Source organism: Populus trichocarpa, chromosome 7 (genome assembly GCF_000002775.5).
Source record: "Populus trichocarpa isolate Nisqually-1 chromosome 7, P.trichocarpa_v4.1, whole genome shotgun sequence".
Taxonomy (NCBI): domain Eukaryota; kingdom Viridiplantae; phylum Streptophyta; class Magnoliopsida; order Malpighiales; family Salicaceae; genus Populus; species Populus trichocarpa.
Window position 1 is genome coordinate 12,754,014 of NC_037291.2, and position 26,830 is coordinate 12,780,843.

Consider the following 26,830-nt stretch of genomic DNA (forward strand, 5'->3'; position numbering starts at 1 on the left):
ACATTTCGGTACTCGTTTGATCATACAATCCTTTCCATTTGCTCCTTTTTTTTTACCAAATTTTGAGCTAGAAAAACTAATCATAGGCAGGTGGTCGAGTGGTTGGATGTTTCTTCATTGGTATGGAATGGCGTGCTTAAAACTAAGATACAAACACCACTGTTTTTTTTTACATACATGTTATATTAATTAAAAATAGGAGAATTAGCATCCTCCTCCTCTTTAATTTCCTCTCGTTAAGCATATAGGAGAATGGTTTAAGCTCTCTGAATTTTTGTTGCACAAATAGCTGAAACAAAGGCTAGAACAATACCTTTTTTTTGGATTCGAGGAAACCTCACTTCCCGAAAAGCGTACTTTATGGGTCCAGGTGAGCGAGTAAAACTCCGGCTGTCCCAGTCTCTTACAAGAAGTGCACGCTCTGACTCGAACTCGAGACCTGCTGTGTAGATCTCAAACCCTTTATCATCACGCTACACCTCTTGGGACACTAGAACAATACCCCTAAAGCTTATAATGGATTATTGCTGAAGGTGTTCATCATCTTTGTCTAAAGGCTTGAAGGAGTTCTATTTGTGTGCAGAGTATCTATGCTGATCAAAGCGTATATGCAAAGATGAGGAAAGGAGGATATTATTGTAGGTTTAGGGGAAGACATCTTTTCCTCTGTTTAATCACTCTCATTATTACATATATTGTCCTTCGGACGGGAGAAAAACAAGCCATTCTATTTTCACATGTAAGGAGCTTTTTTTCTTGGATTTCTTGCAGATACCATAAACAGTAAAGAAGAGCTTGAAAGTTTTGGTCATGAAGTAACTAAATTTTCAACTTCTTTCCCTCCACAAATAAATGAAAACACTGGGGCTAAATGGGCTCCTTCCAATGCAGAAGGTAATCAAAAGTTCCCCTGTTACAGTTGCAATTTGCAAGCATATCAAAAGTGCTTCTCCTGTTTGCTCCATCCATGAAATCTTTTTTATATGCTTCTCGTTGACACAGTTTGTAACTTTTCCAAGGGTAGATGGGTTGTGGACAGCAGGTGGTCTTTGTATTCAGGTAAGAAGTGCAGAAGTTGGTTGTCAGGAATGTGGGCTTGTAGACTGACAACCCGAACGGATATTTCTTATGAGGGATATCGGTGGCAGCCAGAAAATTGTACCATGCCAGATTTTGAGCGGACTGCTTTCTTGAGAAGGTAGGCTTGTCTGGCTATTTTAATCAGATATAAATTCTCCATCAGTTTCCTCGGACAAGTTCATATGCGGTTTTGCATTTGTACAAGTTCCTAACCATAGTTTTCGAGCAAGTACTTGCTGAAATATTTGTCATTGATATCAGATACTTGCAATTGAATTTATCCACTTATACCCTTCAATAGCCGGCTGTTTAGAAACGACTTCTAATGTTCAATTCTCTAAATATGTCTGTTACCTTTCAGAATGCAGCACAAAACAATTGCTTTCATAGGAGATTCAATAGGAAGGCAGCAATTCCAATCTTTGATGTGCATGGCCACTGGAGGAGAAGACAGTTCTGAAGTTGAAAATGTTGGTGAACGTATGGACTTATCAAACTTCCTGAAGCAACTCGGCTTAATGACTTTGCTTACAGGTTCACAAACACCAACACCACCATTCTATATTACTGGTCATCAAGCGTTTCGGATTTAGAGCCCTTAAATAAGGCGAATCCAGACTCCAAGATTGCAATGCGTTTACCGTCCGCCAGCTTTCATGAGACAATTCCTCCATCAGTTGGATGTTTTAGTTATCAATACAGGAAATCATTGGAGCAAAGGAAAGTTCAAGAAAAATCGGTGGCTGATTTACATAAACGGAAAGGTTAATGAAGATAGAAATCTAGCAAGAATCCCAGTTGCCAAGAACTTTACAGTTCATAGCATTGTTCAGTGGCTTGATTCACAAATTTCCATGCACCCTCGACTTAAAGTTTTCTTCAGGACTATTTCTCCGCGACATTTCAGTAATGGAGAATGGAATACTGATGGAAACTTTGAGAACACTGTCCATTGACTAGAGGGAGCGAAGTTTTGCAAGAAGGGTCAAGTGATGGAGAAGTTGGAAGTGCTGTCAATGGTCTGATAGTGAAAATCTTGGACATTGTATATAAGGTGAAAAATAGCTTATTGCACTAACAATGAGCCAAGTGTTCTTCACTGGTTCAAAATTAAGCCTTCTAGTTCAAGTTGTTTTTTTGGTGATAGACTAATGAATGGACTGAATCTTCTGATTGCAAATACATTTTTTATATAATAAGGATATTCTTGAATTAACTTGGGCGAGAATATCCTTTTTTTAAAAAAATAATTTTAAAGACACAGTATTTCAATATCATTTTGGTGCATTTACAAAATAAAATAAAATAATAATCATATTTCAAGGTGTTAATTAATTTTAAGATTTGAACTCTAAAATTAAAAAAGAAAAAAAACCCTTTTGCATAGTAAGTTAACCCCTTGAACAAAGTGGCAAGAGAAGGAAACTATATGCAAAACCTTGTTAAATGAAAACCTTATGTTGGATCACTTGCCCAAATCTCACTTTGTGAATCATTAATTAAAAGAATATTGCCGCAGTTAGGGATGGTAGGGATGGTGAAGGTCCAGGTTTTGATCCAGTATGATAGTGATTTCTTTTTAAAATATGTTTTGTTTAAAAATACATTAAAATAATATTTTTTTAATTTAAAAAAAATATTTTTGATATTAAGTAAAATAATATGAAAACATTAAAAATTATTAATTAAAAAAAAAACTTTTAAAATATAAAAACAAACCCAGTATAAACTATCTAATTAAGCGGGGTGGTGATTATTTCAGGTTTTTCCATGCCAGCCTCAATTAAAAGGACTAATTTAGTTTAGTTTCTTTGGTTGGAATTAGCTATTCTATACTCTCCATTCGATCCAACTTGAGAGGATATGAAGAAAATCAATTATGAGAAAGAAAAATTTTAGGCTCTTTCTCCCTCTCAATGGTGTCGGCTGGCTTGTTAAAAGGGAGAGGAGATTTTTAAAATTACAACAATGCCACTCTTAAATTGTTCCGTACGTTATTTCTATCGGACACCTGACAGTTGACACTTTTTTTGTACCAATTTAATTTTTTTATTTTTTCCGAATTATTACACTAATAAACTGAAAATTCTCACCATCATCATAAAATCTTTTCTCATAATTTATTATTTCTAGTAAGGAATTACTCTACGTACTTAACACGAGATTTACAATAAATGTGGTGAAGATGTTGGTTGTAATTAATATGGTGGAGTTAACTATGATGATAATAATTAATATTTAAAAGATGATAATGAAGAAATAACAATGAAAATAATGGTTGCAATATTTATAATAGTATTGTAGCATAACCATAACATTAGTCATAATAATGATAATGATAGTCTGGTGGAAATAATATTGATAATATGGTGTTGATAATATTAATAACTTGATAATTTATAAATAAAAAAGTTTAAAATAAAAAAACTAGTTTTTATCATTTTCAAAAACTTTATTTAATCTTGAAATTTATTAAAAAAACGTTATGTCAAATAAAAGACCATTATGGTAGGAAGACTTTCCATTTTTTTTCAATATTAGCATGATATTAAAAAATATTTTTAGTATAATTAAAAAAATATTTTTTAATTTAGAAGAGTCAAAGAAGTAACAGTCAGAACAAGTTAGGCGGCGTATTGGAAACGCGAGCCAACCCGTTTTTTTTTAAAAAATTAATTTTATTTTTACTAAAAATTAATTTTTTTTATGTTTAGGTAGCGTTTGGAAACGCGAGCCAACCTGCTTTTTTTAAAAATTCAATTTTGTTTTTGCTAAAAATTAATTTTTTTTTATGTTTTGGATCGTTTTGATGCGCTGATCTAAAAAATGATTTTTAAAAAATAAAAAAAATTATTTTTATATATTTCAGTATGAAAAACATTTTGAAAAATAACCACAATTACAACTACACTCTTAATCATACCCTTAGTAAAAGTTGTGGGACATGCACAACAAGTCAGTCATGCATGTACAACCAATAAATCGGCAAATGTATTTAGTGGTTGTAAAATGTAGCTTTCACATGTATTTTGTATTTTATTAAAAGTGAATATGTGATAAATATTATATTTTTTCTAAAATGTGTTTTTTTGTATAAAAAAAACAAAAAAGAGAATTTAATCTTTGAAACAAAAGAATAAAAATCACATAAGAGATTGACTTGGAATTGACCTAACAATTAATTCAGGATTTAACTAGAATCTGATTAATCTGGTTAACTCGAGTTCAACCCGAATCTTTACAAAATGAAAGAAACCAGGTTACTCGAGTTTTTGACCGAGTATTTTTAACCTGGTCTGCTAAGTTTTTCTTTTCCTTTTTATTTTGTATTTAATCCATAATGATCTGGGATTCGAATCAGTTGGATTTCATGTCAATTCACTTGATCAATCTCATATTTGATTTTTATTCGTAAAGATTAATCCCCTCCTCTCCCTCTCTCCCTCTCTCTTTTTTACTTAAAGAAAAAACACATTTTTTAAAGGTGTAATATTTATAACATATTTACTTTTAATTAAATATAAAATACATGTGAAAGCTATAGTTTACCACCACTTGATATATTAGATAATCACGTTGGTCGTGCATAGAGTACATGCGGTGAAGTTGTTGTGCATGATTGATTTGTTGCTCATGGAATCCATGCATGTCCTCTTTAGTTATACTAGATTATTATTATTTTTTAACAATATTAGTTTGAAAAATATTTTCTTATTACCTTGTTAACGTGGGAAAAAACTCGGAGTCTTCATACTTTTTCTCTGTTAATCCGTTCATGTCCTTTCCTCTCCCTTTCACCTCCTATTATTTATTATATTAAAGAAAAACTCACGCGCACACAGTCACTGAGATCGCCGCGTTTCACAAAATGACATAAAACTCCCTAATTTTCTAACACAACATAATTAGGCCAAAACCATAATCTCTCTCTCTTCTTTGTGTCTGGTTGTGGGCTTCTCTCCCTCTGCATTTGAGGTTTAGTTTGGCAGATCTGTGAATGCCAAAAGTTTTGCCATTTTTATAGGAAGAAGGAATACAATTGCAGAAGAGAAAGGACGAGAAGTGAAGAGAGGAGAAGGAGGCTTTAATATTGTACTCTCTCTGCGTTTGTCATTATATCATCAGGTTCGTACTTGTTTTTTCTTTTTTATTTGCTTTCTGTCCTTCAATTTCTTGCTGTAATGCAAATCTTACCTTCAAAGGTTTTTGGGTTTTCTTGTTTCGACAATTAGAATTCTGGGTCGTTCGTTTTTCAGTACATAGACACGTAAAGTTTCAGTTTTTGTTTTTTTGTTTTTTTAATAATGCCTGTTGAATGGAGTTGTGGACCTTGATTCATAACTTCTTTTTTGGGAATTAACGTGGTAATCAAGGTGTAGTTATTTGGACTCAAATGGTTTTTTTTTTAGTTTGAAAATTTCTGGTGATAGTAAATGAGCTTGGGTTTTTAGTCTTTCAGTGGGCGATCTATGAAAATTTATAGTCAAATCTTAGAGCAAGTAATTGATATTTAGCAAAGAGATAATGAAATGTACTTGCTCAACTTGTTTTTGATTCATAAGACCCGGGTGGAAAGTCATATAGCTAAAAACTGTGTGCGATGGCGTAGCTCTTGAGGTGGCCTATCTAAAACATACAACATCGGAGAACGAATGACCATAACCATCCTTTATTTATTTATTTTTTCTTGTCTTGCAGCTGAAGCCTCTTGAAGGACGAATATACTGTGTAAGGGTATCCTAAGGTGGATTTTTCCTGAACTTATTCGCTGTTGCTGATTTTTAACCTGCCACATGGAATGCTTGTAATGCATTGAAATCTGCCCTTTGTTGTGTAATAGAGATGAAAGGAGCAATTTTTTATAGATTGAGGGGAAGACACTTTTCTGCTACTCTGCTCTTCCTTACTTTTACAACCTTTTTTTTCTGGACGTGGGAAAAGAATCCTTTTGCTACTACTTTGTGGTCAGCGCAAGAGCAGTTTAATTTTCATACTTCAGGTTCGCTTCCCATTTCACTGCTCACATGGATATATACACGTACTTGTTTGTGTGTGTGTGTGGTGTAGGCGAGGATGTGTAAAGAGAGAGCTTAAATTCCTGATTGTATGACCTTGCAACGTAATTGCTTGATTACTTTATATTTTGAATTTTTCTGAAGATAGGAACTCTATAATGAAGATGAGGTATCAGAGAACTTCTAGATGCGTGTAGACTTGGTCTCTCCTTTCTGCTAAAAATCTTGAAGGGTACACGGTTGGTAGCTAGGATGTTTACTTTGGACCTTATTGCTCTAGTTGTGTTTGGTCCCTGTCTAGTATTTCTCATTTTTCTGAAGTGCTTATATAACTGAAAATACCACATAACAGAATATAACAGAGTAAAGATTTTGATAGAAAGTTTTTGCTTTAACATCCCAGAGAAGTTCTTCTCTGAATCAACCTTGTAAGGTTCGTTCCGCATTTTCTTACTTGCTAGAAAATTGCCAAAACCCTTAATCAAATTTGTAAGAACACTTACATTCTGTATGATTTAAACTCACAGAGATCGCATTTCATCTACATTTATATGGACACGACTCAAGTTAACTGTGGCATACCATACCTACGGATAAGGTTCATTACCATAAAACTCCTGAAAGTGCCCTTTTGCAGTATCTTTTCTTGATTATTTATAAGCAGGCGTCAAGGAGGATTTTGGCCTAGATATACTTATGTGGTAGGATGAGGATGTAGTTAGTTAAATGAGGTGAAATTTAGCCGCGGAAAATTTTAATGTCAGGCAAACTCTTTCAATGCCTTTTGGAATCTGGAAGATGTTTGCCCTAGAACTTCCTGAAACAGTGAAGTGCCTCTAGAATGTTTATTGCTTTCAGAGTGCAATGTTTTTGTTGGAATCATCCTTGTTTCAGAAAGGAAGGATGGAAAGACCTTGTGGAGGTGTGTTGTGTTTACAGCTGTATGGAACAGAGCTCCAGATCTTTTGAAGGATCATTCTATTGAGGCAATTGTTATGGGATAACATTTTTCTAGTTCTTATGGGGTAATGCTTAAAGGGGTTGTAAGATCTGTCCTTAGCTAATATTCAGTGGGTTGTAAGATCTGTTGCCTTAAATTTTTCTTTCTTTATTGCTGTATCTAGGTGGATGCCTTATTGCCTTCCTTTTTAACCATTTGCTTTGTCTTTATCTCTTTCTTTCTCCAAAAAAATTAAGATCCTTGGACTGGATGGTGCCAAGTAGAATAAATAAGTGACTGGAATAGTATTAGGCCTATTCTATTGTATTTACCTTTGGTGCTGGGATTGGAATAGATAAGTGATCAGATGATAAGCTTTGTTTTGGGGCATAAGAAGAATGGTTTCTAAACCAAGTGTAGTTTATTTATATTATATATTTTGCTGGTTGAGTTAATTTTTATTTTTGCTGTGATGAGTGTTCATCAAATTCTTGTGTACACCAAATAAATCATGATGTCGCTTAACTTTATTTCATGGTTATCAGCTGACTTACTCTCTTTTCTCTTGGTTTGGCTCAGAGTTTGTTGTTGATACCCTCAAAGGCTCCTCTTCTGATTCTTTGACCCCAAAGAAGCATGTTGAGGAAACAGATTCTGATTCTACAAGCTCAGGAGAATCACAAATACCAGAAAAAGAATTTGACGCCTCAAATTTTACCAACTCATTTGCTCCTCAATTGGAAGATAGGGATGCAGATAGGACACCGTCTTCTAAGATAGAAGGTAGAATCCTTTTCATTTACAACCATAGAACATTATTTATAATAACTCTAGGAACTCTGGGCTTTCCATTCTATAATCAGAGTGTACTTGTGTTCTTTGGAACTTAAACAGATGATTGAAATGCTTTTTTAACTTGTTGATTTGGCTCAGTTAGAATGAGAAATATACCTAACTTTTTTGGGGACCATTTCCTTATCGTTTTGGGTGCTTTCTTAAATAGTACGAGGGTGGTGCTCTTTGTTTTTGTTCCACAGTTAACTCATTATATTATTGGCTGTACTTTCCTCTGAATTTTGTTGTACCAACCTTAGAGATGCCTTTTGTCAAAATTCATTGGCTCAACTACCATGCTTTTCATTAACACTACTTGTCTACAGCTTGTGGCATTTTTTCATGTTCAATGTAACAAATATTTAGTTCAGTTTTCATGACCTAGAACATTACATGAAAATGCATGACTTACTGTGTCCTCAATGTCCTTGCTATCAGGGTTTCTTGTAATGATCACTTGCCAGCTACAACCATGGTTTGCATTTGTACTTTGTTGGTTATAGTCAAGCTATAAGCTATAATCAACCTACGACAAAAATTGTATTCAACATGGGAACAATAATCTGTGACAGTGGAATCTTTTCTTTTTGCTGACAGAAGAATATTACATTACAAAGAAGCAAATGAGGATACCAAGACAGAGTGACCTATAGGGTCACAAACACATGTATCCGGGGTTTGGCTGCCATAATCATTAATTAGCCAAAGCCAAACTTGGGTTTCACAGTATGCTTAAGATAGGAGGACATTGGGATCCAAGCAGCACCCTGAGTTTAATACTTTTCACTCCTCTCATTTTGCTTTTTGTTGTTGTTAGAGTGACAATTACATGTTTTCCTCTTTAGTATTGTGCCAGGCCAAGATATGATGGCAGGAAATTGAAATAAAAACAGGAAAGAATGGAAATATGGATCAACCACACTTATCTTCCTTGTCAATGGGTTATAGATTTGTACTATGATGGACACCATGGCTTACCACATAACTAAGTAAGGTAATTTAGTATGAGGGTTAAACTAGGAGACTTTTCCTTGTTCTGCTAAAGTGCAAGGAAGATCCTTATATTACAGCAATAATTATAGAAATCAAAAGCATTGCAGGGCAGGGTAAACTTGAAAATTGAGAACGTTACAGTTTGGGTAATGGTAATTACTTGAGGAGTCTGAATGTGTGGCCTGCATTATTTAGTTACCTTGTCCTGCTAAAGATAATAGAAAAATCAATGGCAACAAAAATTTGAAAGCTTAAAACAACACCTGTTGACTAGGTAACTTAACACGAAGTTTTAAGTCTCCTATTTGTTTATGAAAACTATAAATCTGTTGCTAATCTTTGTGCACCAGTTACAAGTTATGCATGCTCCAAAGTCTTATGTCTGGTTGAATTTTAAGGATGCTGTCATCTTTGCAGACTGCAATTATTCCAAGGGTAGATGGGTTGCAGAAAGCAGGCGGCCTTTGTATTCTGGGTTTGAATGTAAACAGTGGTTATCTGAAATGTGGGCGTGTAGACTAACCCAGCGAACAGATTTTTCCTTTGAAGGATATCGTTGGCAGCCAGATAACTGCAAAATCCTGGAGTTTGAGAAATCTGCTTTCTTGAGAAGGTCAGTTTCATTTTTTCTTTTTTTGATTCTGAAAGGACAACATATGCTCTTGTTCTCCAAACCACCAAACAAAGACGTCTTTTGTTCAGTTCCCTGATTATTATTGCATTCCAGGATGCAGGACAAAACAATTGCATTTATAGGAGATTCATTAGGTAGGCAACAATTCCAATCTTTGATGTGCATGGCCACTGGTGGAGAATGGAGGGCAGATGTTGAAGATGTGGGCAAAGAATATGGTCTTTTTAAACCTCGTGGAGCCATTCGTCCTAATGGCTGGGCTTATCGGTTTTCAAACACCAATACCACCATTTTGTATTACTGGTCATCAACCCTTGCTGACTTAGAACCTTTGAACATCACTGACAAAGCCACAGATGTTGCTATGCATTTGGATCGCGTGCCAGCCTTCATGAGGCAATTCCTCCATCAGTTTGATGTGTTAGTTCTTAATACAGGACATCATTGGAACAGAGGGAAGATTACAGCGAACCATTGGGTGATGTATGTAAACGGGAAACCCCTTAAAGATAGACGACTCATGGCAGTTGGGAATGCCAAGAATCTTACAGTGCATAGTGTTGCCAGGTGGCTTGATTCACAACTCCCTTCTCATCCCCGACTTAGGGCATTCTTCAGGACCATCTCACCAAGGCATTTCCGCAACGGAGACTGGAACACCGGGGGTAATTGTGACAACACCACTCCCTTTACTGGAGGGAGCGAAGTCTCACAGGATGAATCAAGTGATCCAGTTATTGCGGCTGCTGTTAAAGGTACAAACATCACTCTTCTGGATATCACTGCTCTCTCTGATCTAAGAGACGAAGGTCACATCTCAAGGTATAGTGTTAAGGCAACAGCAGGCGTAAATGATTGCTTGCATTGGTGCTTGCCTGGCATTCCAGACACATGGAATGAACTTCTTGTTGCACAGATATAGACACAGCCACTCCAATTAAGACAAAGATGGACAAATGCAGAGAACAATAAGAGACTTTTTATGATCTAATACATTTTTTTTGACACGGCGATTTTGTGACAACTATCTTATTGATTAGAAGAGGACAGGTGAATCAACACAGCAGCTGCTAGATAAGCCTGGCAAAGCTCGAAGAAATAGTTTTCAACCCTAAGTTCTGGAGCTTAACAATGTTCCGACGGATGTTGCATGTAAATTCACGATTGTCAATACAGGAAAAGATTTATTCAGCCTCCCAATTTGTGCGTCAACCATGTAGCTGTAGTAGTTATGCAAGTTATCATACGGACCTGCGAGACTTTTTGTGTAAATTGAATTCCTTCTTCCCTTTCACCATTTATAGCAATTGGTATCGCAGGTATCCTTATATTAAACATGTTTATTGAATTCTGTTCAACAATTTTTAAATCTGAATTAGATGTGTCAAGTAACAGAGAATAATTCTTAACATGTTCCTTTTCATTTGTGGAAAACCTTAAAAGTATTTTTTCACTTAAAAAAACAAATATTTTTCATAAAAAATCAAAATAATAATTTGCAAGTGATTTTAATATTTTGTTTTTGTGATAATTTCATTATAGAATATTATTGTTATCTCATTGTATTGCTCATGTTCTTCATTTGAAAAGTAGTGAGAAATTTTATTATAAAAAAATTGCAGATTTTAGTTGTGGTTATTGTTTTGAATTCATAGCAATTAAATTAGTAATAATACATGTTTTTGTAATGGATAGATGACATGTATTTCACCGTTGGTAAAATGAATTTTTTTGTAAAGTAAAAAAATAATGTTCAAAGTGTTGTTATTGTATTTTTAAAAATAAAAAAATAACGATAGTTAATTTTTATAATTAAAATATAAAAGAATAAAATTAAAAAGTAAATAAATAAAAAATACTAAAAAACAAAGCACTAAAAAACCCAAGTAAAGTTGTTAAAACCGTATCATAAAAGATAAAATTAAAAAATAATTTCAATCAAGAAAAGAATAAGAATAACTACAAATAACAATAAAAATAATGAGAATTATATTTGATATAAAAATAAAATATTAAGAGATAAAATTTAAAGACAAATTAATTCAATAAAATATTCAAGACTAAATATATCATAATTAAAAGAATGAGTATGAACTCTAATATAAAAATTAAATATTAATAAAAAAACAAATTAATTCAATAAATAATTTAAAATTAAATACATTTAATATAAAAAAAAACAACGATGTAATTTGACTTAACAAACAAATAGACAACTTTCTTGTCTTCTTACAATGTCTCACGTTTTATTATCATAAAGGAAGATAGCGAAGCGATCGAACGCTGCCCTTGGTCAAACTTACAAGCCGAAGCTTCATTTTTCTGCCCTTTGTGGGAGAAGAAAGATTACCAGTCGATGAACAGAGTATATATTTTTCTCCAAATGGACCCCAAAACTCGACTTTCCAGCCGGAATTTGAACTAGGAGGACGCTGCGTCGTCCGATTAATTAAAAAATTAAGCTCATCTATTTCTTAAAAAAAAAGAAAAAGAACCAAGCATGTTTTGGCTCTTGTTTTGTTCCAGACGCATGGACCAATTCTCTTGGACCTAGCTAGCATCAGGCGTGTTTTCCTTGGATTCTTTTATAGATTTTAGCGTTGAAGGGTTATGAACTGGAAAATGTTGACAGATGGTATGAAAAAGTGACTCATTTTAATAGCTATAGAAAGCAATATTTGTACATTGAACTTGCTTGCTAGATACTTCAAAGGCTATAAGTAATTAAAGTCAACGGAAAATGACTGGTGCATTGAACTCGAAACCCTTCTTCTCATCATCCTTCACTCCATTTTCTCTTTTGCTACACTAACGACTCTTGTGATTTTGCGAAGCCATGCTATATTCGTCAAACTTGTTAATTAATTTGAAGTGAAAGAAGATGGCTAGATAATCTGCATGTAAATAGAGTATTGATTCTAGCCTACCAAGCGCGTAATGGGAAAGGCATATAATTTAGCAGAAGTACGTATAGACCTTCCCACGTACTTGACCTTTCGAAGCTCGATCGATTTCATGCTTTGATGAAACTTGGTTTTGGTTAAGAGAGCATGATTTCTTGGATGCGAGATTCATGAGAGGCTCAGAAAGCATGAGAGGACTAGACAATGAAGATAACCTTGCTCCATTCCCAGATTTTCAATCCATTTAATTTCTTGAGGATTTGTACACCTGCACACAACGAAGAGATGTTCACAGAAAAAAATAAAAAAATAAAATAAAAATAGATGAACTCAATCAATACAAAAGGAACGAGTTTGTACAACGCCCCCACCATATCATTTTCCATTTTTGTTCGAGAGAATCTCCAAGTCTTCTGTCAATAAAAGAGCAGGAGACCGAGTTTGCCAGCCAAAGTCAAGACAGGAGCAATGCATTGAACAAGAAACATCTATATGATTTGTCACCCCACTTGAGTTCTGTTGATTTTTATTACTCTTCTCCTTGTATTTATATATGTTCCTGAATGCCCGACAGCAATTCATTATTTTAAGGAAATTATATTAATTCTAGAATTTATACTTTTTTCGTATGATGTCCTTTTTTTATTCCCCTAATGTTAAGGATGACTTTATACTAGTTTTTTCGTAGTCAAATCATTTGTTTTCCATCTAAATTCTAAGCATGACATCAATACATGAACCACTGCATTGACAATAACTTGTTTTCTTGCGGCCTACTCTTCAATTTGGAAATTATGGAGTCTAAACTTACTTATCAATTATGCACGCTAATCAGTGGTCCATCAATCTCAGGTCAGTTTTGGTCTAACTCCGATTTAGGGAGATTCAACCGTTAACTTGAGCTGATATTTGGATATGTTCTGCATAAGATGTGTTTTTACCGTTTCACCGTTGCGATTTGTTATTTGTTGAATTGTTGGTGAGTAATTGTTGTTTGAAGCTCTGCCCAGAATCTGTCATGGCTTCCAATCCGAAACTTCAAACCCTCAAAGCTAACACCACCCACTCAATCACTAAACAACCCACAAACCATCACCAAAACATCCAAAATACAGCCTCCTTAACGCAGGTTAGGTTTCTAAAATCCCACGAATCAACAATCAATCAAAAATCCCTTTCCAATAGCCACCTCCACCTTGACCCAAAACAACAACCACCCCCTAAACACATTCACAATTTTCCTAGCCCAAAAACCCAGAATAACCACTCCTTTAACATTTCAGTGCCACAAATTTACTTTGAAGGTTTCCCAATATGGGCTGATTACCATCGCATAAAGGCTTCTTTTAGCAAGTTTGGCTCTGTACTCAAACTCTATGTATCCAGGCGTGTCAACAAATCAGGGAGTCTTTTTGGTTTTGTAACAATAGCATCAAACTTTTCTGATAAAGTTTTGCTAGAGAGTGTGAATGACATTTGGTTTGAATATCACCAACTAAAGGCCAATTTCGCCAGACACTATAAAAAGATTCCAAGAGAGAACAAAGCTCCTGATAGATCAAAACCCAAAACAACTATAAGAGTGCCTATTAGTGAAAGAGATGAAATAAGTTACAAAGAGGTACTCAGTGAAGGAAAAGTGGAACAAATACTTCTGCCTGTGGCTTCTGGACCAAAGGATTACTTTGAAAAACTCTCCATTGATATTGAAGAAGAGGATTATGCTTGGCTAAAGAGATGTCTTCTGGGAAAAATAAAAAAAGGATCCAATTACTCTTCTATAAGTTTTGGACTGATCCAACATGATATAGATTTTGTTGGACTTCGCTTTCTTGGGGTATCTCAGGTCCTTGTGATTTTTGATAATAGAGACATATTAATGGAATCATGGAGGAAGAATAATAAATGTTGGGATGTATTTTTTGAGGAAGTTCGCCCCTGGGTTGAGACTGACACAACTTTGAATCGGATGGCCTGGATAACAATAACAAATCTACCCATTATAGGGTGGAATTGCAGATGCCTCACAAAGATTTTAGAAAGATCTGGTCAGATGATAGGTTATGATAAAACTACTCTCAAACATTTTGAACTATCACAGTTACGGATCCTCATTGGTACACAACTGGATAAGGTGAATAAAGGTGATTGTTTTGCAACTCAAAAATCAAACATATCAGGTTAAGATAGAGGAGATGGACCAGTTACATTACCCAATTGCTGGCTCAATTTCATACACCATGGATGACTTTCAGACATCCCTAGAGCAAGGGGATGAGGATGACGAGGAAGACTCGGTTGATGTGGGTGATGGCGTAGACACAGATGAGGACAGAGCAGATGTGGCTCCATCAGTCACCAGGACTCTTGGGGGCGGCAGCAGCGGGTGGGAAAATTCAGATCTGGCACAGGATGGAGACAAGCTATCAACTTCTGACGATAGCTCTCTTATCATATTTAATGCTCTTCATCTGGATGTGGTGCAAGATCAACATGTTGCCTCATCTTTAGAGAGATTTCCAGAAATTATGGCATATAATCTTTCTTTTTCTGACAGCAGCTATATAAAAAGTAGTCCCATTTCCAATGCTCTTACCGTATATACGGGACAGGGCACTCCTATTTTGAGAGAAGATGCTAGAAACCCTACAGCTGCCTTGGACCTTGACTCCCTTGTATTGGCCCAGATTGCAAGCCCAGTTTATAGGCAGTGGATCTCAAAGCCCATCTGACGTTCTCTCTATTTCATTTGGATCAAACAATGATTTAGCCCTTCAATCAAGATACAATCCTCAGGCCATAGTAATTCTGGAAACCGCAGCACATGAATCACCCAGTTATTTTACACTCTGATGCAAACACAAAAGAGAGTGCAATTGCTCTATCTGCAAAAACAAGAAGGAAGTTGCAACGTACAAAGATGATTACAGCTGATGGAAGTTTGAATGAAACAGTTAATACGAGTGAGATGGATACTGAGGACTCAACAATACAGAGGTGTAACAGGAGGAACTTGCTAGCTCATGACGAAAACAATAAATCTTCTGAGGGTGATGAGGTTTGTTTAATGCTGGAAATAGGAGAGGTTTTGCAGATTGAAAAATCTCACAATTTAGAGGACTTCACATCCTATATAAATCAGCAAAGGCGTAAAGAGAAGGCTGATTGGGAAGCATCCCAGTGAGCAGATGTTCCTCTTTGTTCTGTAAGGATTTTAAATCTCTTTTCTTATGCAGATTCTTTCATGGAATTCTTGTGGTTTGGGGTTAGCTAGAAAGAAGAGGACGGTTTCAAAGTTAATCAGGGATTTTGATATAGAAGTTTGTTTTTTGTTTGAAACTAAGTTACAAAGTTACTCAGACAGATTGTTTTTCAATTATGGAGCGTCAATAATGTTTCTTGGTTTGGTAATGAGGCTGAAGGTACTAAAGGGGGCATTCTGGCTATGTGGGATAACTCTAAGTTTGCGGTATCATCAGTGGAGTATGGTCATGGTTGGATCGAGTTATTTGGGCAGAATGTCTTGACAGGCTTCTCAGGGGCGGTGGTAGGTGTTTATGCCCCTTGCAATCAAGCTGACAGACTTCTTCTTTGGAAGGACCTTCGTATTCTGAAGGCTGCTTTTGAGTGTCCTTGGTTTTTAGCAGGTGACTTCAATGAAACTATGTTGCGAAGTGACAGAAGCAGTGGCTTCATTAACAAGGTGGGTTCAACGGCTTTTAGACTTTTTATTGATGATTGCAACCTAATCGAGTACAACATGTCAGAGGGTCTGTACACCTGGTTTCGTGGGGGATCCATGAGTAAACTAGACCGTATTTTTTCTAGTCCTTGTTGTCATTTGCAATTCCCCCTTTTGTCTCTTCGACGGCTTCCAAGAGGGTTCTCTGATCATTGCCCTTTAATCCTAGGGGTTTCACCTGCAGAAAAAGGTTGGATTCCTTTCAAATTCATGGATTGTTGGCTCCATCATCCAAATTTTAAAGATATCGTAAAGGGTATATGGGATGAAGCTTGCAATGAATTTTCAGGTCAGTTCAAGCTCATTAAGAAGCTCAGCTTTATGGCAACTCGGCTCAGACAGTGGAATAGGGTTGGTTTTGGGCATCAGGAGACTGCTTTGTCATTGATCCAAAGCAATATTTCAGCTATAGAAAAGAAATCAGAGTATGGGCAATTATCTACTTGCAGAGCAGAACTCGCTTGATTCATTGATCAAGAATCAGTGGCAATATAACCTGCATATAGAAAGCATGTGGCGTCAAAAGTCTCGCCAAATTTGGTGTCGCCTGGGCGATCGCAACACGCGTTTCTTCCATCTAGTTGCTAACTTCAGGAGGGCTAAAAACCATCTCTTGAAAGTGGTTCATAATGGTTCTGTTGTTGAAGGTTTACCGGTCATAAAAGATGCGGCAGTTAACTTCTTCTCCAACTTATTCAGAAGTCCTGATAGATTCCGAATTGGTTTAGGGCCTGTTGGTTTTAAAACACTCTCGTCTTCTTCTTCAGCTAGCTTGGAGCGAGATATCACTTTGGAAGAATTAAAGCAGAGTGTTTGGGATTGTGATGGGAGCAAGAGTCCGGGTCCAGATGGTTTCAATTTCAAATTCTACAGTCTTGCTTGGAATTTCATTGCAGATGATCTGTTAGACCTGGCCAAGAATTTCTTCAAAACAGGTAGGCTTCCAAAAGGAGTCAATCATGCTTATGTTCATCTAATTCCAAAGATAGCTTCCCTAGTTGGCTTCAAAGACTTCAGGCCTCTTAGTTTGATTCATGGCATTTACAAGATAATGGCTAAGGTTCTTTCTAGCCGTCTGAAAGCGGTTATGCATGACCTTATCAGTGAGAATCAAACAGCTTTCTTGGCAGGGAGGAAAATAATTGATGGGTTTTTGGTTGCCAATGAAGCAGTTCATTCCTTGAAAAGACACAGAGTGCCGAGCCTTATCTTTAAGGTGGATTTTCACAAAGCTTTCGATAGTGTGCAGTGGGATTATTTAGAGCAGGTTATGAGGCATATGGGTTTTGGTGAAAAATGGATTAATTGGATCAACACTTGCATCTCCACCGCAAAATTATCAGTGCTGATTAATGGATCTCCTTCTAAGGAATTCTTGATGGGCCGTGGGATTCGCCAAGGTGACCCCCTTTCTCCATTCCTTTTTCTAATAGCAGCAGAGGGATTATCTGTTTTGTTTCAAAGAGCAGCTTCAAATGATCTTTTCAAATGTATCCCTTTTGGAGATAGCTTTTGCCTCAGTCACCTACAATATGCAGACGACACTTTAATCTTCGTGCCTGCTAATCTTCATATGGTCAAAACAGTTAAAAGGATCCTGTTGTGGTTCGCTATTTGTTCAGGTTTGCACATTAACTTCCATAAAAGCTCTTTAATTGGCATAAATGTTGGGGAAGATACTTGTGCTAGTATGACATATTCAGTCTTTTGCAGATTTGATTTCTTGCCTTGCTCTTATCTAGGCATGCCTTTAGGATCCAATCCTAAAAGATTGTCTACATGGAAGCCTATTATTGAGAATTTCAGACGAAAGTTGAGCATGTGGAGAGGTCGTATGCTTAGTATGGCAGGACGTATCTGCCTAATCAAAAGTGTCTTGAGTTCATTGCCAGTATATTATATGTCTTCTTTTCTTATGCCGAAAGGTGTCTGTAATTTACTAACATCTATTCAACGAAGATTCTTGTGGTCTGGAGTGGCAAAGCAAAAAAAAATCTGTAAGGTACAGTGGCGTATTGTTGTGAAAGCTAGAAAAGAAGGAGGCCTCGGGTTGGGTTCTTTAATGTCAAAAAATATATCCATGCTTTTCAAATGGATATGGAGGCTAAACTTACCAGACCATGCCTTATGGAAACAGGTAACAACCCATTTTTACTCCCCAACTTTCAAGAATGGAATCCCAAAATTGCATGGTCATATTTCCCCATTTTGGAAAGACGTTTTGTCAATCTTGGATCCAAACAGTGTCATCGGCTTAGTATTGCGTGAAAACATTAAATTCAAGATTGGAGATGGATCCTCCATCCTTTTCTGGTCTAACGTGTGGATAGGATCAAATGCTTTACGTAGCATTTTCCCTAAGCTTTACCAAATTTCTACTTTTCGGAATGGTTTGGTTAATGAGATGGGTCAATGGGTGAATGATCAATGGCGATGGAATTTGGTTTGGCGTAGGAAGCTCTTATCTTATGAAGAGCAACAATACCATCATTTGCTCTCAATGCTGGAGCCAACGATAATTCGACAAGGAAAAAATGACAAACTTATATGGTTATGCAATTCTGATGGAAGCTTCTCAGTTAAATCGTGTTGCACCCTAATTAACAATACTTCCTCTGCGACTGATAGAGTCTTTGAAGCCAATGTTTGGATTAAAGGGGCCCCTCCAAAAGTTCAGGTGTTTCTCTGGTTGGCAGTACAGGACAAAGTTAGTACAAGAGCTTTTCTCCATCAACGGACTGTTTTGTCTGCCACACAAGCTTCATGTGTCTTTTGCAGCTCAAATTTGGAAACCTCAGAGCATCTTTTTATACATTGTAACTTTTCTAGGAGTGTTTGGATGAAAGTTTTGGATTGGTGGGGTATCCAATGTTGTTTACCGAGAACAATTGACTTGCTGCTTCTGCAGTGGCCCGAAATGGTATATGGCAAATTCCAAAGATCAGCTTGGAGATTAATTTCAAGTAGTACTATTTGGGGTATATGGTTGCTGAGGAACAAAATTGTTTTTGAGGAGGGAACTATAAACTTGTTTGATTGTTTCTCCACCATCCTTCATCGGGTTGCTATTTGGTTGCGTTCTCAAGATTCAAACTTCAATTATACAGGAAATGACCTCTTAAGATCTTCTGATGGCATCAAATTATGGTGTAATAAGAAATCTTAGGTAGTCTTCTTGTTGTTTGCTGTAGTAGATCAGTTTTTTTTTTTTTTTTTTATCTCTTGTATTTCTTTTTGGCTATTCGCTTTATGGCCTTCTCAATATACTCTCGATGATTATATATAAAAAAAGACTAGTCCCCCTAGGGTCTTACCTCCTCCTCCTCCTTATTATTATTATGGATTTGTCCCCCTAGGGTCTTCCCACCTTATTAAGTGACTTTATGGGCCTAAACTAGCTAATTAATTTCTAATATATTGTAATATGAAATTTTATTTCACAATTTAAAATATTATAAAATCATAGTTTTTAAACCCAATTTAGGATCAACCCGAGATAATTTCTAGGTTTCATGTTAGATGAGTTAACTCGAGTGATTCCCGATCAACCCAGATTTTTTTATTTTATAAAAAAGCAAAAATAACATCATTTTAAAAAAATTAAAAAAAATTAATGAGTTTTGACTAGGTTTTTTTTGAGTTGACTGAGTCACGAGTCAACTTGAGTTTTTGACCGAGATATTCCAGGTCAATTATCCTTCTATTTTTTATTGAAACCCTGCCCAACTTAATTAGTATATAATTAAGTAGAAAACTATAGGGCGTTGATTTTTTTCATGTGGAAGATTGCATTGTTCATCCTCTCACACATTACGGTGGATGAATTGTGTAATTGTTTTTGTTTTTTCTATTTTTGATAAGGAAAATAATATATAAATATATTTTTCATACTAGAATTTTATACAAATTGATATGTCAATTAATTAGCAGTAAAATATGGGTTTTTATAAATAATAAATAATAAATAATTGATGTCTATTAAATGAAAAATTACCCTAACTGTTTTAGAGTTTTTTTTACTTTATTTTATTTTAAAAACATTACAATCTACATTTGGTAATTTAATTAAATGTAAAATACCTATGCTCATTGTGGAAACAAAAATAAAACTTTTTATAACTTTTTACTCATTTGGTAATTTAATTCAATTTCCAAGGATTATAGAGTAAGAAGAAAGAAAGCAGTTGGACGTAAATAGAACTTTTTATAATGAATTTGAGATTAGCTATGAGATTTCGTTTTGTTTTAGATTTTACTCTTTTTTTTTTGTTGAATTTGTTTCTTAATAAAGTTTAGTAAATTAATCATTAAATTAGGCATAGAAAGCTGTAATTGAAAAAAAACATATTGGAGGATGAAAATAAATAATAAGATACAGGCTACTCTGAATATTGATAGTTTATTTTATAAAAGATTTTAAAGTGTGAAGTCTAACTTGAAGGAAAGCTGATTTTGGAACTCTCCTCGTCGTCGGGGTAAAAGTTGCTTTCTTACATTACATAAACACCTCCCTTGCAGTAATTACTGTGTTTTAACAATTAAGAATATTTATTTGTCATTGACTATAAAGAGCACCTCTGGCATCCTGAGGAAAGAGAGAGGAAGAGTTGGTCTTACGTTAGCAATACTTCAATCTCGCCAGTGAATAATGTAAGTAAATGTTGATCACTCGTCATGTCTCACGCCCTGCCGATATTTAAACAGTGTTTTTTTAGTTCATGAATCAGACTTTTCTCTTGTAACCTCTTCAACACTCATTTAAGTACTAACTTTCAAAAAAACCTCACCGGCCATCTAAGTTTACACCTCCGAGCTGTAATTGGATGGACATATTCAGACAACCAGCACACAAGGAGACAGCTTCAAGTCAAGCCTAGTGTGGTTATACATTTTATAAGTACCCATTAAAGCTTTGTTTCTATTATTCTTCGGTCTTTTGCATGTAAGAGTAGAGAAAGAGCATCGCTGAAATTTGGGTGTAGAGAGAGAAAGTTACTATTTTTATCCCTTTTAATCACTTAAAAAGTTGATTTTAATACCCACGAAATTCATTTGATGAAAAGATGGTAGTTGTTAGAAATTTTAATATTGTCTAAAAAGTAGATCCAAGTCAAAGAAGAAAAATCTAGCCCAGTTTGATTTTATATTTTTAGAATATTTTTCGGGTTTCTTAGGTTGATAAATTAGTTTCTAAATATTCTTAAGGTGTTTTTTTAGGAGTTAAAATGAGTTAAAAATAAATTTTTAGGGTAAAAAACTTTTTACCCCGATTTTCTAGCCATCATATAATGGCTATAATTTGAGCAAACAAACAATATGTTATTTAATTATTTAAAAAAATTAAAAAATATATTAGGCTCAAGCGCTTGGGCTTGAGCGGGGGCTCTAGCTCTTTTTTTAAAGACTCACATGTCTTTTCTATGCTTTTTTTATAACAATTTTTTTATTTTATATTTAGATATAAAATAATTTTTTAAAAAATATTATTAGATCTGGTTGAATCTACGACTCGGACCTTAGGTTCAATAGGTTTAGCCATAACTTCTAGGTATTTTTTTTCTTTTATTTTTCTTTGGTTATTTATTGCTTTTTTTGTTTGTCATTTTAAGACTTTGTTACAATGATCTATTTTTTTATATTTAAATTAAAATAAAAAATACAATATCACCGTATGTTATCATTTAGATTAAAATATTATGCCAAATTTTGTTATTTTAGTTCCATGTGCTTATCCTGGCAAAGACTAAAATTAAAGGGTCTTTTCTATAGTAGAAAGCATTATGCGCATATACACACAAATTACTGTGGAAGACCATAATTTTTTCCCTGTTGTTGCATGAATCTCAAAACAAGGGACGGAGAAAGAACGGGAAAAAAAAAAAAAAAAAAGGTTATCATAGCCATGTTGGGAGTATGACGTTGACACACGTTGCCTTTGGAGAAAGAGTCCAATGAGACAATTCTGTCGTCGCAAAAAAAAAAAAAAAAAAAAACCATTATCAAGTCATGGAGGAGGCTGCACGTGTCCACTTAACTTTAGTGGTCTTGCTGGATCAACCGAGTTTTTAGTTGCTTTTATTTTTTTATAAACTCAACTCAGTTCCAACTCCCGGGTTGACTTGCCGGGTTGGATTTTAAAACTATACATCAAACACAATCAGGTAAAATACTTGTGTTGAAAGATCAAATATCGTAATCTACATTTGTTTTTAGATTTTTTAAAATTTATTTTTAGTTATCATTTATATTTTATTTATTTGTTTACATATATAACTATTAATTTATTTAATTAGATACATGTTTTTTGGTTTACATTTAAAATTTTTTATGTAAAAATCCATGTCTAAAAAATTTGCATATTCAATTTTTTAATGAAAAAAAGGTACTTATATATCCTGTAATGGAGCGCGAATCAAATAGTTTATTATATGTTAAATATTTTTTATTAATAAATATTTTTTACAAAACGAACAACCCTAACACTCATCTACTATTCTTCTCTCTTTTTTTCAACCTTCTCTTTCTCGTGTGAACCCGACCTTATTAATACTTCAATTTTGTGCAGCTAAACAAACACGAAAATATACTCCTGGTAATTAAGTTTTGATGAGAGAATTGAAATTTGAACAGTAACATTGTTCAATGAACTTCGCTTGAAATTAATGCTGGGAAACTATATTTAATGGATCCAGAAAGAAAGAAAGAGACTCCCTTCGGAAACGAGAAATTGAAGACGCGTGGAAATAGTAACTCCACGCTACTTATATAAAGCAACCCCATGCTGACAATTTTAAAAATTAAACAAACTTGAAGGTATCTCCATCGTTGCCTCTGGTACCTCGCAGTTTCCCCCCACTTCCCTCTTTGATTCCTTGCTTTAGTTTCCAGAAGTTTATTATCTGGTGAACAAGAAGGTGGGTGCAACAATGGCTCTAGGATCAAATAAGCTTGAAGCTGCAGGCAAGAAAAATCGTAGGAACCAGAGGTTGCTTCCTCCCGTTAGAGGACAAATAAAGCGCCGAATACTTGCTTGCTTCATGAGGAACATCAAGCTTGGGAGCCAAAATTCCCTGAAGTTTCTTTTGGGCAAGTGTGGTCATCCATCCGAGCTAAGCTAGCTAGATGGTTTGCAGTTGCTTACACTTGTTCCCGCATCACACACACGAACACACAGTTTCATCATGATGCAAACTTGTTATTCTCGTGTGCAAAGTTTTGTTGCAGATTGAGAGATGACAAGATAGTGCAGCTGATGAACAAGTAGAATTATTTTTAAATGAGTGCTAGAGCTCGGAAGTTATGAGAGGAAAGTTCTGTTTTGACGTTTGAAAGCGTTATGCATTTTTTCTACATAATTAGTGCATGTTCTTAATCTTCGGTATTTCTTTTGTTAACATATGTAGATGAAATTCTATTGCCTCACAAGATTTCTGTCACAAGTTGTGGTTGTTGCAGTTTGCAGTAACATATCCAGGATTAATAACAATCACAGCAATATTAACAAAAGCTAATTCGGGAGAGAAAAACATTGTTCGTCGTTGTAAGAGGATTTATTATTTATTGGAATAATGTAATGATTTTATCCTTTCCAGTAAAAAATCAATGGATTAATTATTGGGGATAATATGATTTTTTTACAAGGTTCATTAATCATTATTAGATTGATCAGAAACAACGAACTAAGTTACACTTAAAGCAAAATTTATTTAACTGGCTTCTAGAAGCTTTTTTGAATCTTCACTTTTTAAAATATAATAAAATGACTAAATTATCCTTAAAAGCAAAAAAAATTTAACCTGAGTCCAAGGGTTTTTTTTGTATTTTCATCTTGGTTTTTTAGTTATAATCAAGTTGATTGAGGGACAATTTGATATTTTAATAAATATAAAATATTATTTAAAAACTAAAAGAGGCTACCGCATACATTGCATGCATTAGTTTTTTCTCTCCTTATTTTCTTTCACCTCCACGATTTTGATGCATGACCCTCTAAATTTTCAAAGTAGCTCTTTAATTTATTTTTCCTTCATATTTGGTCCTTATTCTTTTGATTGCTATTTGTTTTATTTGAAATAATTTAAAAAATTGAAGGCATGTCTCATCTATCTTAAACGTGTTTGATTAAAGGGATGAAGATAAAAACATAAAATAAATTTATCTCCAAAATAATTTTTAAATAAATTTATATCTTTTCAAAATATAAAAGATTAGGGGAATGTCTCCTCTATGTTAGTTATCTTTATTTTTTTTAATTTTAATATAGTAATCAAACACTACATTATTCTTCTTTACACGAGTGATTTATGTCAATAAAATGAAAATTTGAATTTTGATAATATTGCTATTGTAATCATATGGACAAATCAAAGTCTAGGAAACCAGGAAAGTATTAAAGGGAGAAAAGGCTTCGTCTTAGAGTCTCTAATGGGCTTTTCATACTAATGGGCCTATCATAATTATGGGCCTAACAGAAGGGAGGACTTAATGTGATGGATATTTGTTTGACAGATAGATGGCCCATGTTTAATGCTAAACAGAAGTGTTTACTTGTAAATCCTTCCATTTAGCATGGATGGGCCATCTGAAGCATGGGGATTAATTCGAAAATATTCTCATAAAATTGTACTTTGTATATATCTTTGACCTATAAAATAAAATAAAATAAAGCTAGATTAGTCACGATCAGTTCCTAGTCTCATAAATTAAATATATTCTTTGAATGAATGATTTAATCTTAACCAATATTTTGTTATAATTGATATATATCCATTTAAAGTATATTATTTATTAAATTTTCTGAATGTACGTACTTGATTAAAGAATTAAAGAAAACTTAATATTAATCAAAATATAAACTCGTTATAAGATATGATCCATTATCTTTTTTTAAAAAGGTGTGTATATATATATAAAATTTTATCTTTATTGTCTAGAAGACCTGCGATATATATAGACATTTAAATAGTAAAAACATTGTTTAATTTGGAAAATCTTTCTGCTCAGATACTTGTGGTGTGAACACCAGAAGACCTTCAAAAAATGTCAAAGTCCACCGACACTTGCCATGCAATTTCTCTCTTTTGTTTGTTTCTCTTTTGGAAAATTCTTCCACAACGCTAGGTTTTGCCATCTCATTGGTAGAACTTTTTTGTCACGGCAACAGCGCTTCTGTATATAAGAAAGTAAACTCTAATGCATGAAACATCACAAACAAGAAGAAAATATATTGACACTTGCCTTTGGTAGCTAATTAAGCCCTCCTCCCTCTTTGGCTCTTCTTGTTTTGTTCCTCGTAGCCGGCATTTTAATTTCTTGCCGTTTTCTGAGCTCCAGTGAGTGACGACTGACCGATAATATATAAGATGATGGTTTTGCCGGCTCCAGGATCAAGCCAAGTACTTGAAGTGGTGGTGCCCAAAAGAGGAAGCAAAAATAAGAAACTGATTCCACCGATTAGAGGGCAAATCAAGCGGCATATTTTTGCTTGTTTCATGAAAAAGATGAAACTTTGGACACAGAATCTCTCCTGCAATACCAATGATCCCTCTTAGCTGCCAGCTTCTTTATCTTGCTCCGTCTGTGTCTCTCTCTCCTCCAGTATACTGAATCATGTAAGAAATATTGAATCTGCAATACTCTTATGTTTGCTAGTGTTAAGGTCTCGTTAGCTTTCCTTTTATCCATCCTATTTGTTGTCCCCAAAGCTAGCCGCCGGTATTCCTCTTCAACTTTACGATATATTTAAGTCAAATAATCTTTTTTTCATGAGTTCATCGGAAGTTTTCTTTTCGTGTCCGTTCGAAGAATGTAGGGAGCAACCCGTGCACTTGCATCATGGCTAGCCTACACTAGCATATGCGACGGCTTTGTAACGGAAGGGGAAAAAAATACTTGAAAATGGATAATACAACCCTATAAAAAGAGAAACGTACCGAAAGGATCAACGTCAGTGATCTTGCAGGAGTCGCCGTGCGGGACCTCTTGCCGTCTCCTTTTGTAATTCCAATATAAAAAAAAGAATGATAAATTTTATTATTATTTGACTTGAATATATCATTTAATTTATAACACTGTTTGATGTATACATGCAAATCTCCGTTATTCTTAAGTCTTTACGATGTCTGAGGAACGATTTTATTATATTTTATATCACATCAGTTCAAAGTAAAGGCATTTTTTTAAATTAATTTCTTAAACTTATATCCATACTATAAGAGCACCTTTTGCATCTTGAGGAAAGAGAGAGAGGAAGACTTGGTCTTTCTGCGAAAGCATCTCGTAATAATGAGCTAATTATAGTGTCTTCCGTGTAGTTTTCAGACCCGATTCATTTCAAGATTCTGATTCCGGATTTTGATCGGATTAATCAAGTTAATTTGTTTTTTTAATTAAAACGATGTTGTTTTAGTAAAAGAATAAAAATTAACGGGTTGCAACCGAGTTTTTGACCGGGTCACCAGGTCAACCTGTCAGGTCAACCGTGTCACACCGGGTTTTTCGTTATCATTTTTTTTTCAACCCGGCCCGGTTTCAGCCACGGGTTGACCGGGTCCCGGGTCAACCCGCCGGACCGGGTTTCAAAACTATAGTATTACGTTAGCAATACTTCAATCTCGCTGGTGAATGATGTAAATGTTGATCATTCTTTATTTCTCAGACATTGGGGGTCCATTTAGGGTTTTTTTTTGG

The 26,830-nt window shown here is 34.8% G+C and overlaps 2 protein-coding genes and 1 pseudogene across 3 annotated transcripts; all 3 read left to right on the top strand.

Annotated features, from left to right (window-relative positions):
• Window positions 1-1,088: 1,088 nt before the first annotated feature.
• On the top strand, window positions 1,089-2,158 carry LOC18100915 (protein trichome birefringence-like 14; annotated as a pseudogene).
• Window positions 2,159-4,925: 2,767 nt separating this feature from the next.
• On the top strand, window positions 4,926-10,905 carry LOC7490164 (protein trichome birefringence-like 14). Of its 2 annotated transcripts, XM_024605902.2 has the most exons (6): window positions 4,926-5,205; window positions 5,779-5,824; window positions 5,921-6,079; window positions 7,615-7,818; window positions 9,280-9,475; window positions 9,590-10,905. In XM_024605902.2, the coding sequence occupies exons 3-6, from the start codon at window positions 5,923-5,925 to the stop codon at window positions 10,416-10,418; spliced, it is 1,386 nt and encodes a 461-aa protein (XP_024461670.2). In that variant the 5' UTR covers window positions 4,926-5,205; window positions 5,779-5,824; window positions 5,921-5,922; the 3' UTR covers window positions 10,419-10,905. The 2 variants fall into 2 exon arrangements, with proteins under 2 accessions (XP_024461670.2, XP_002310522.4); XM_002310486.4 differs by having other exon boundaries at window positions 4,927-5,205; window positions 5,779-6,079.
• A 5,747-nt stretch (window positions 10,906-16,652) lies between these two features.
• On the top strand, window positions 16,653-23,259 carry LOC127905524 (uncharacterized). Its single transcript, XM_052454372.1, has 4 exons — window positions 16,653-17,763; window positions 17,884-18,032; window positions 18,279-18,848; window positions 23,023-23,259. Exons 1-4 carry the CDS (start codon window positions 16,653-16,655, stop codon window positions 23,257-23,259), a joined length of 2,067 nt encoding a protein of 688 aa, XP_052310332.1.
• Window positions 23,260-26,830: the final 3,571 nt, after the last annotated feature.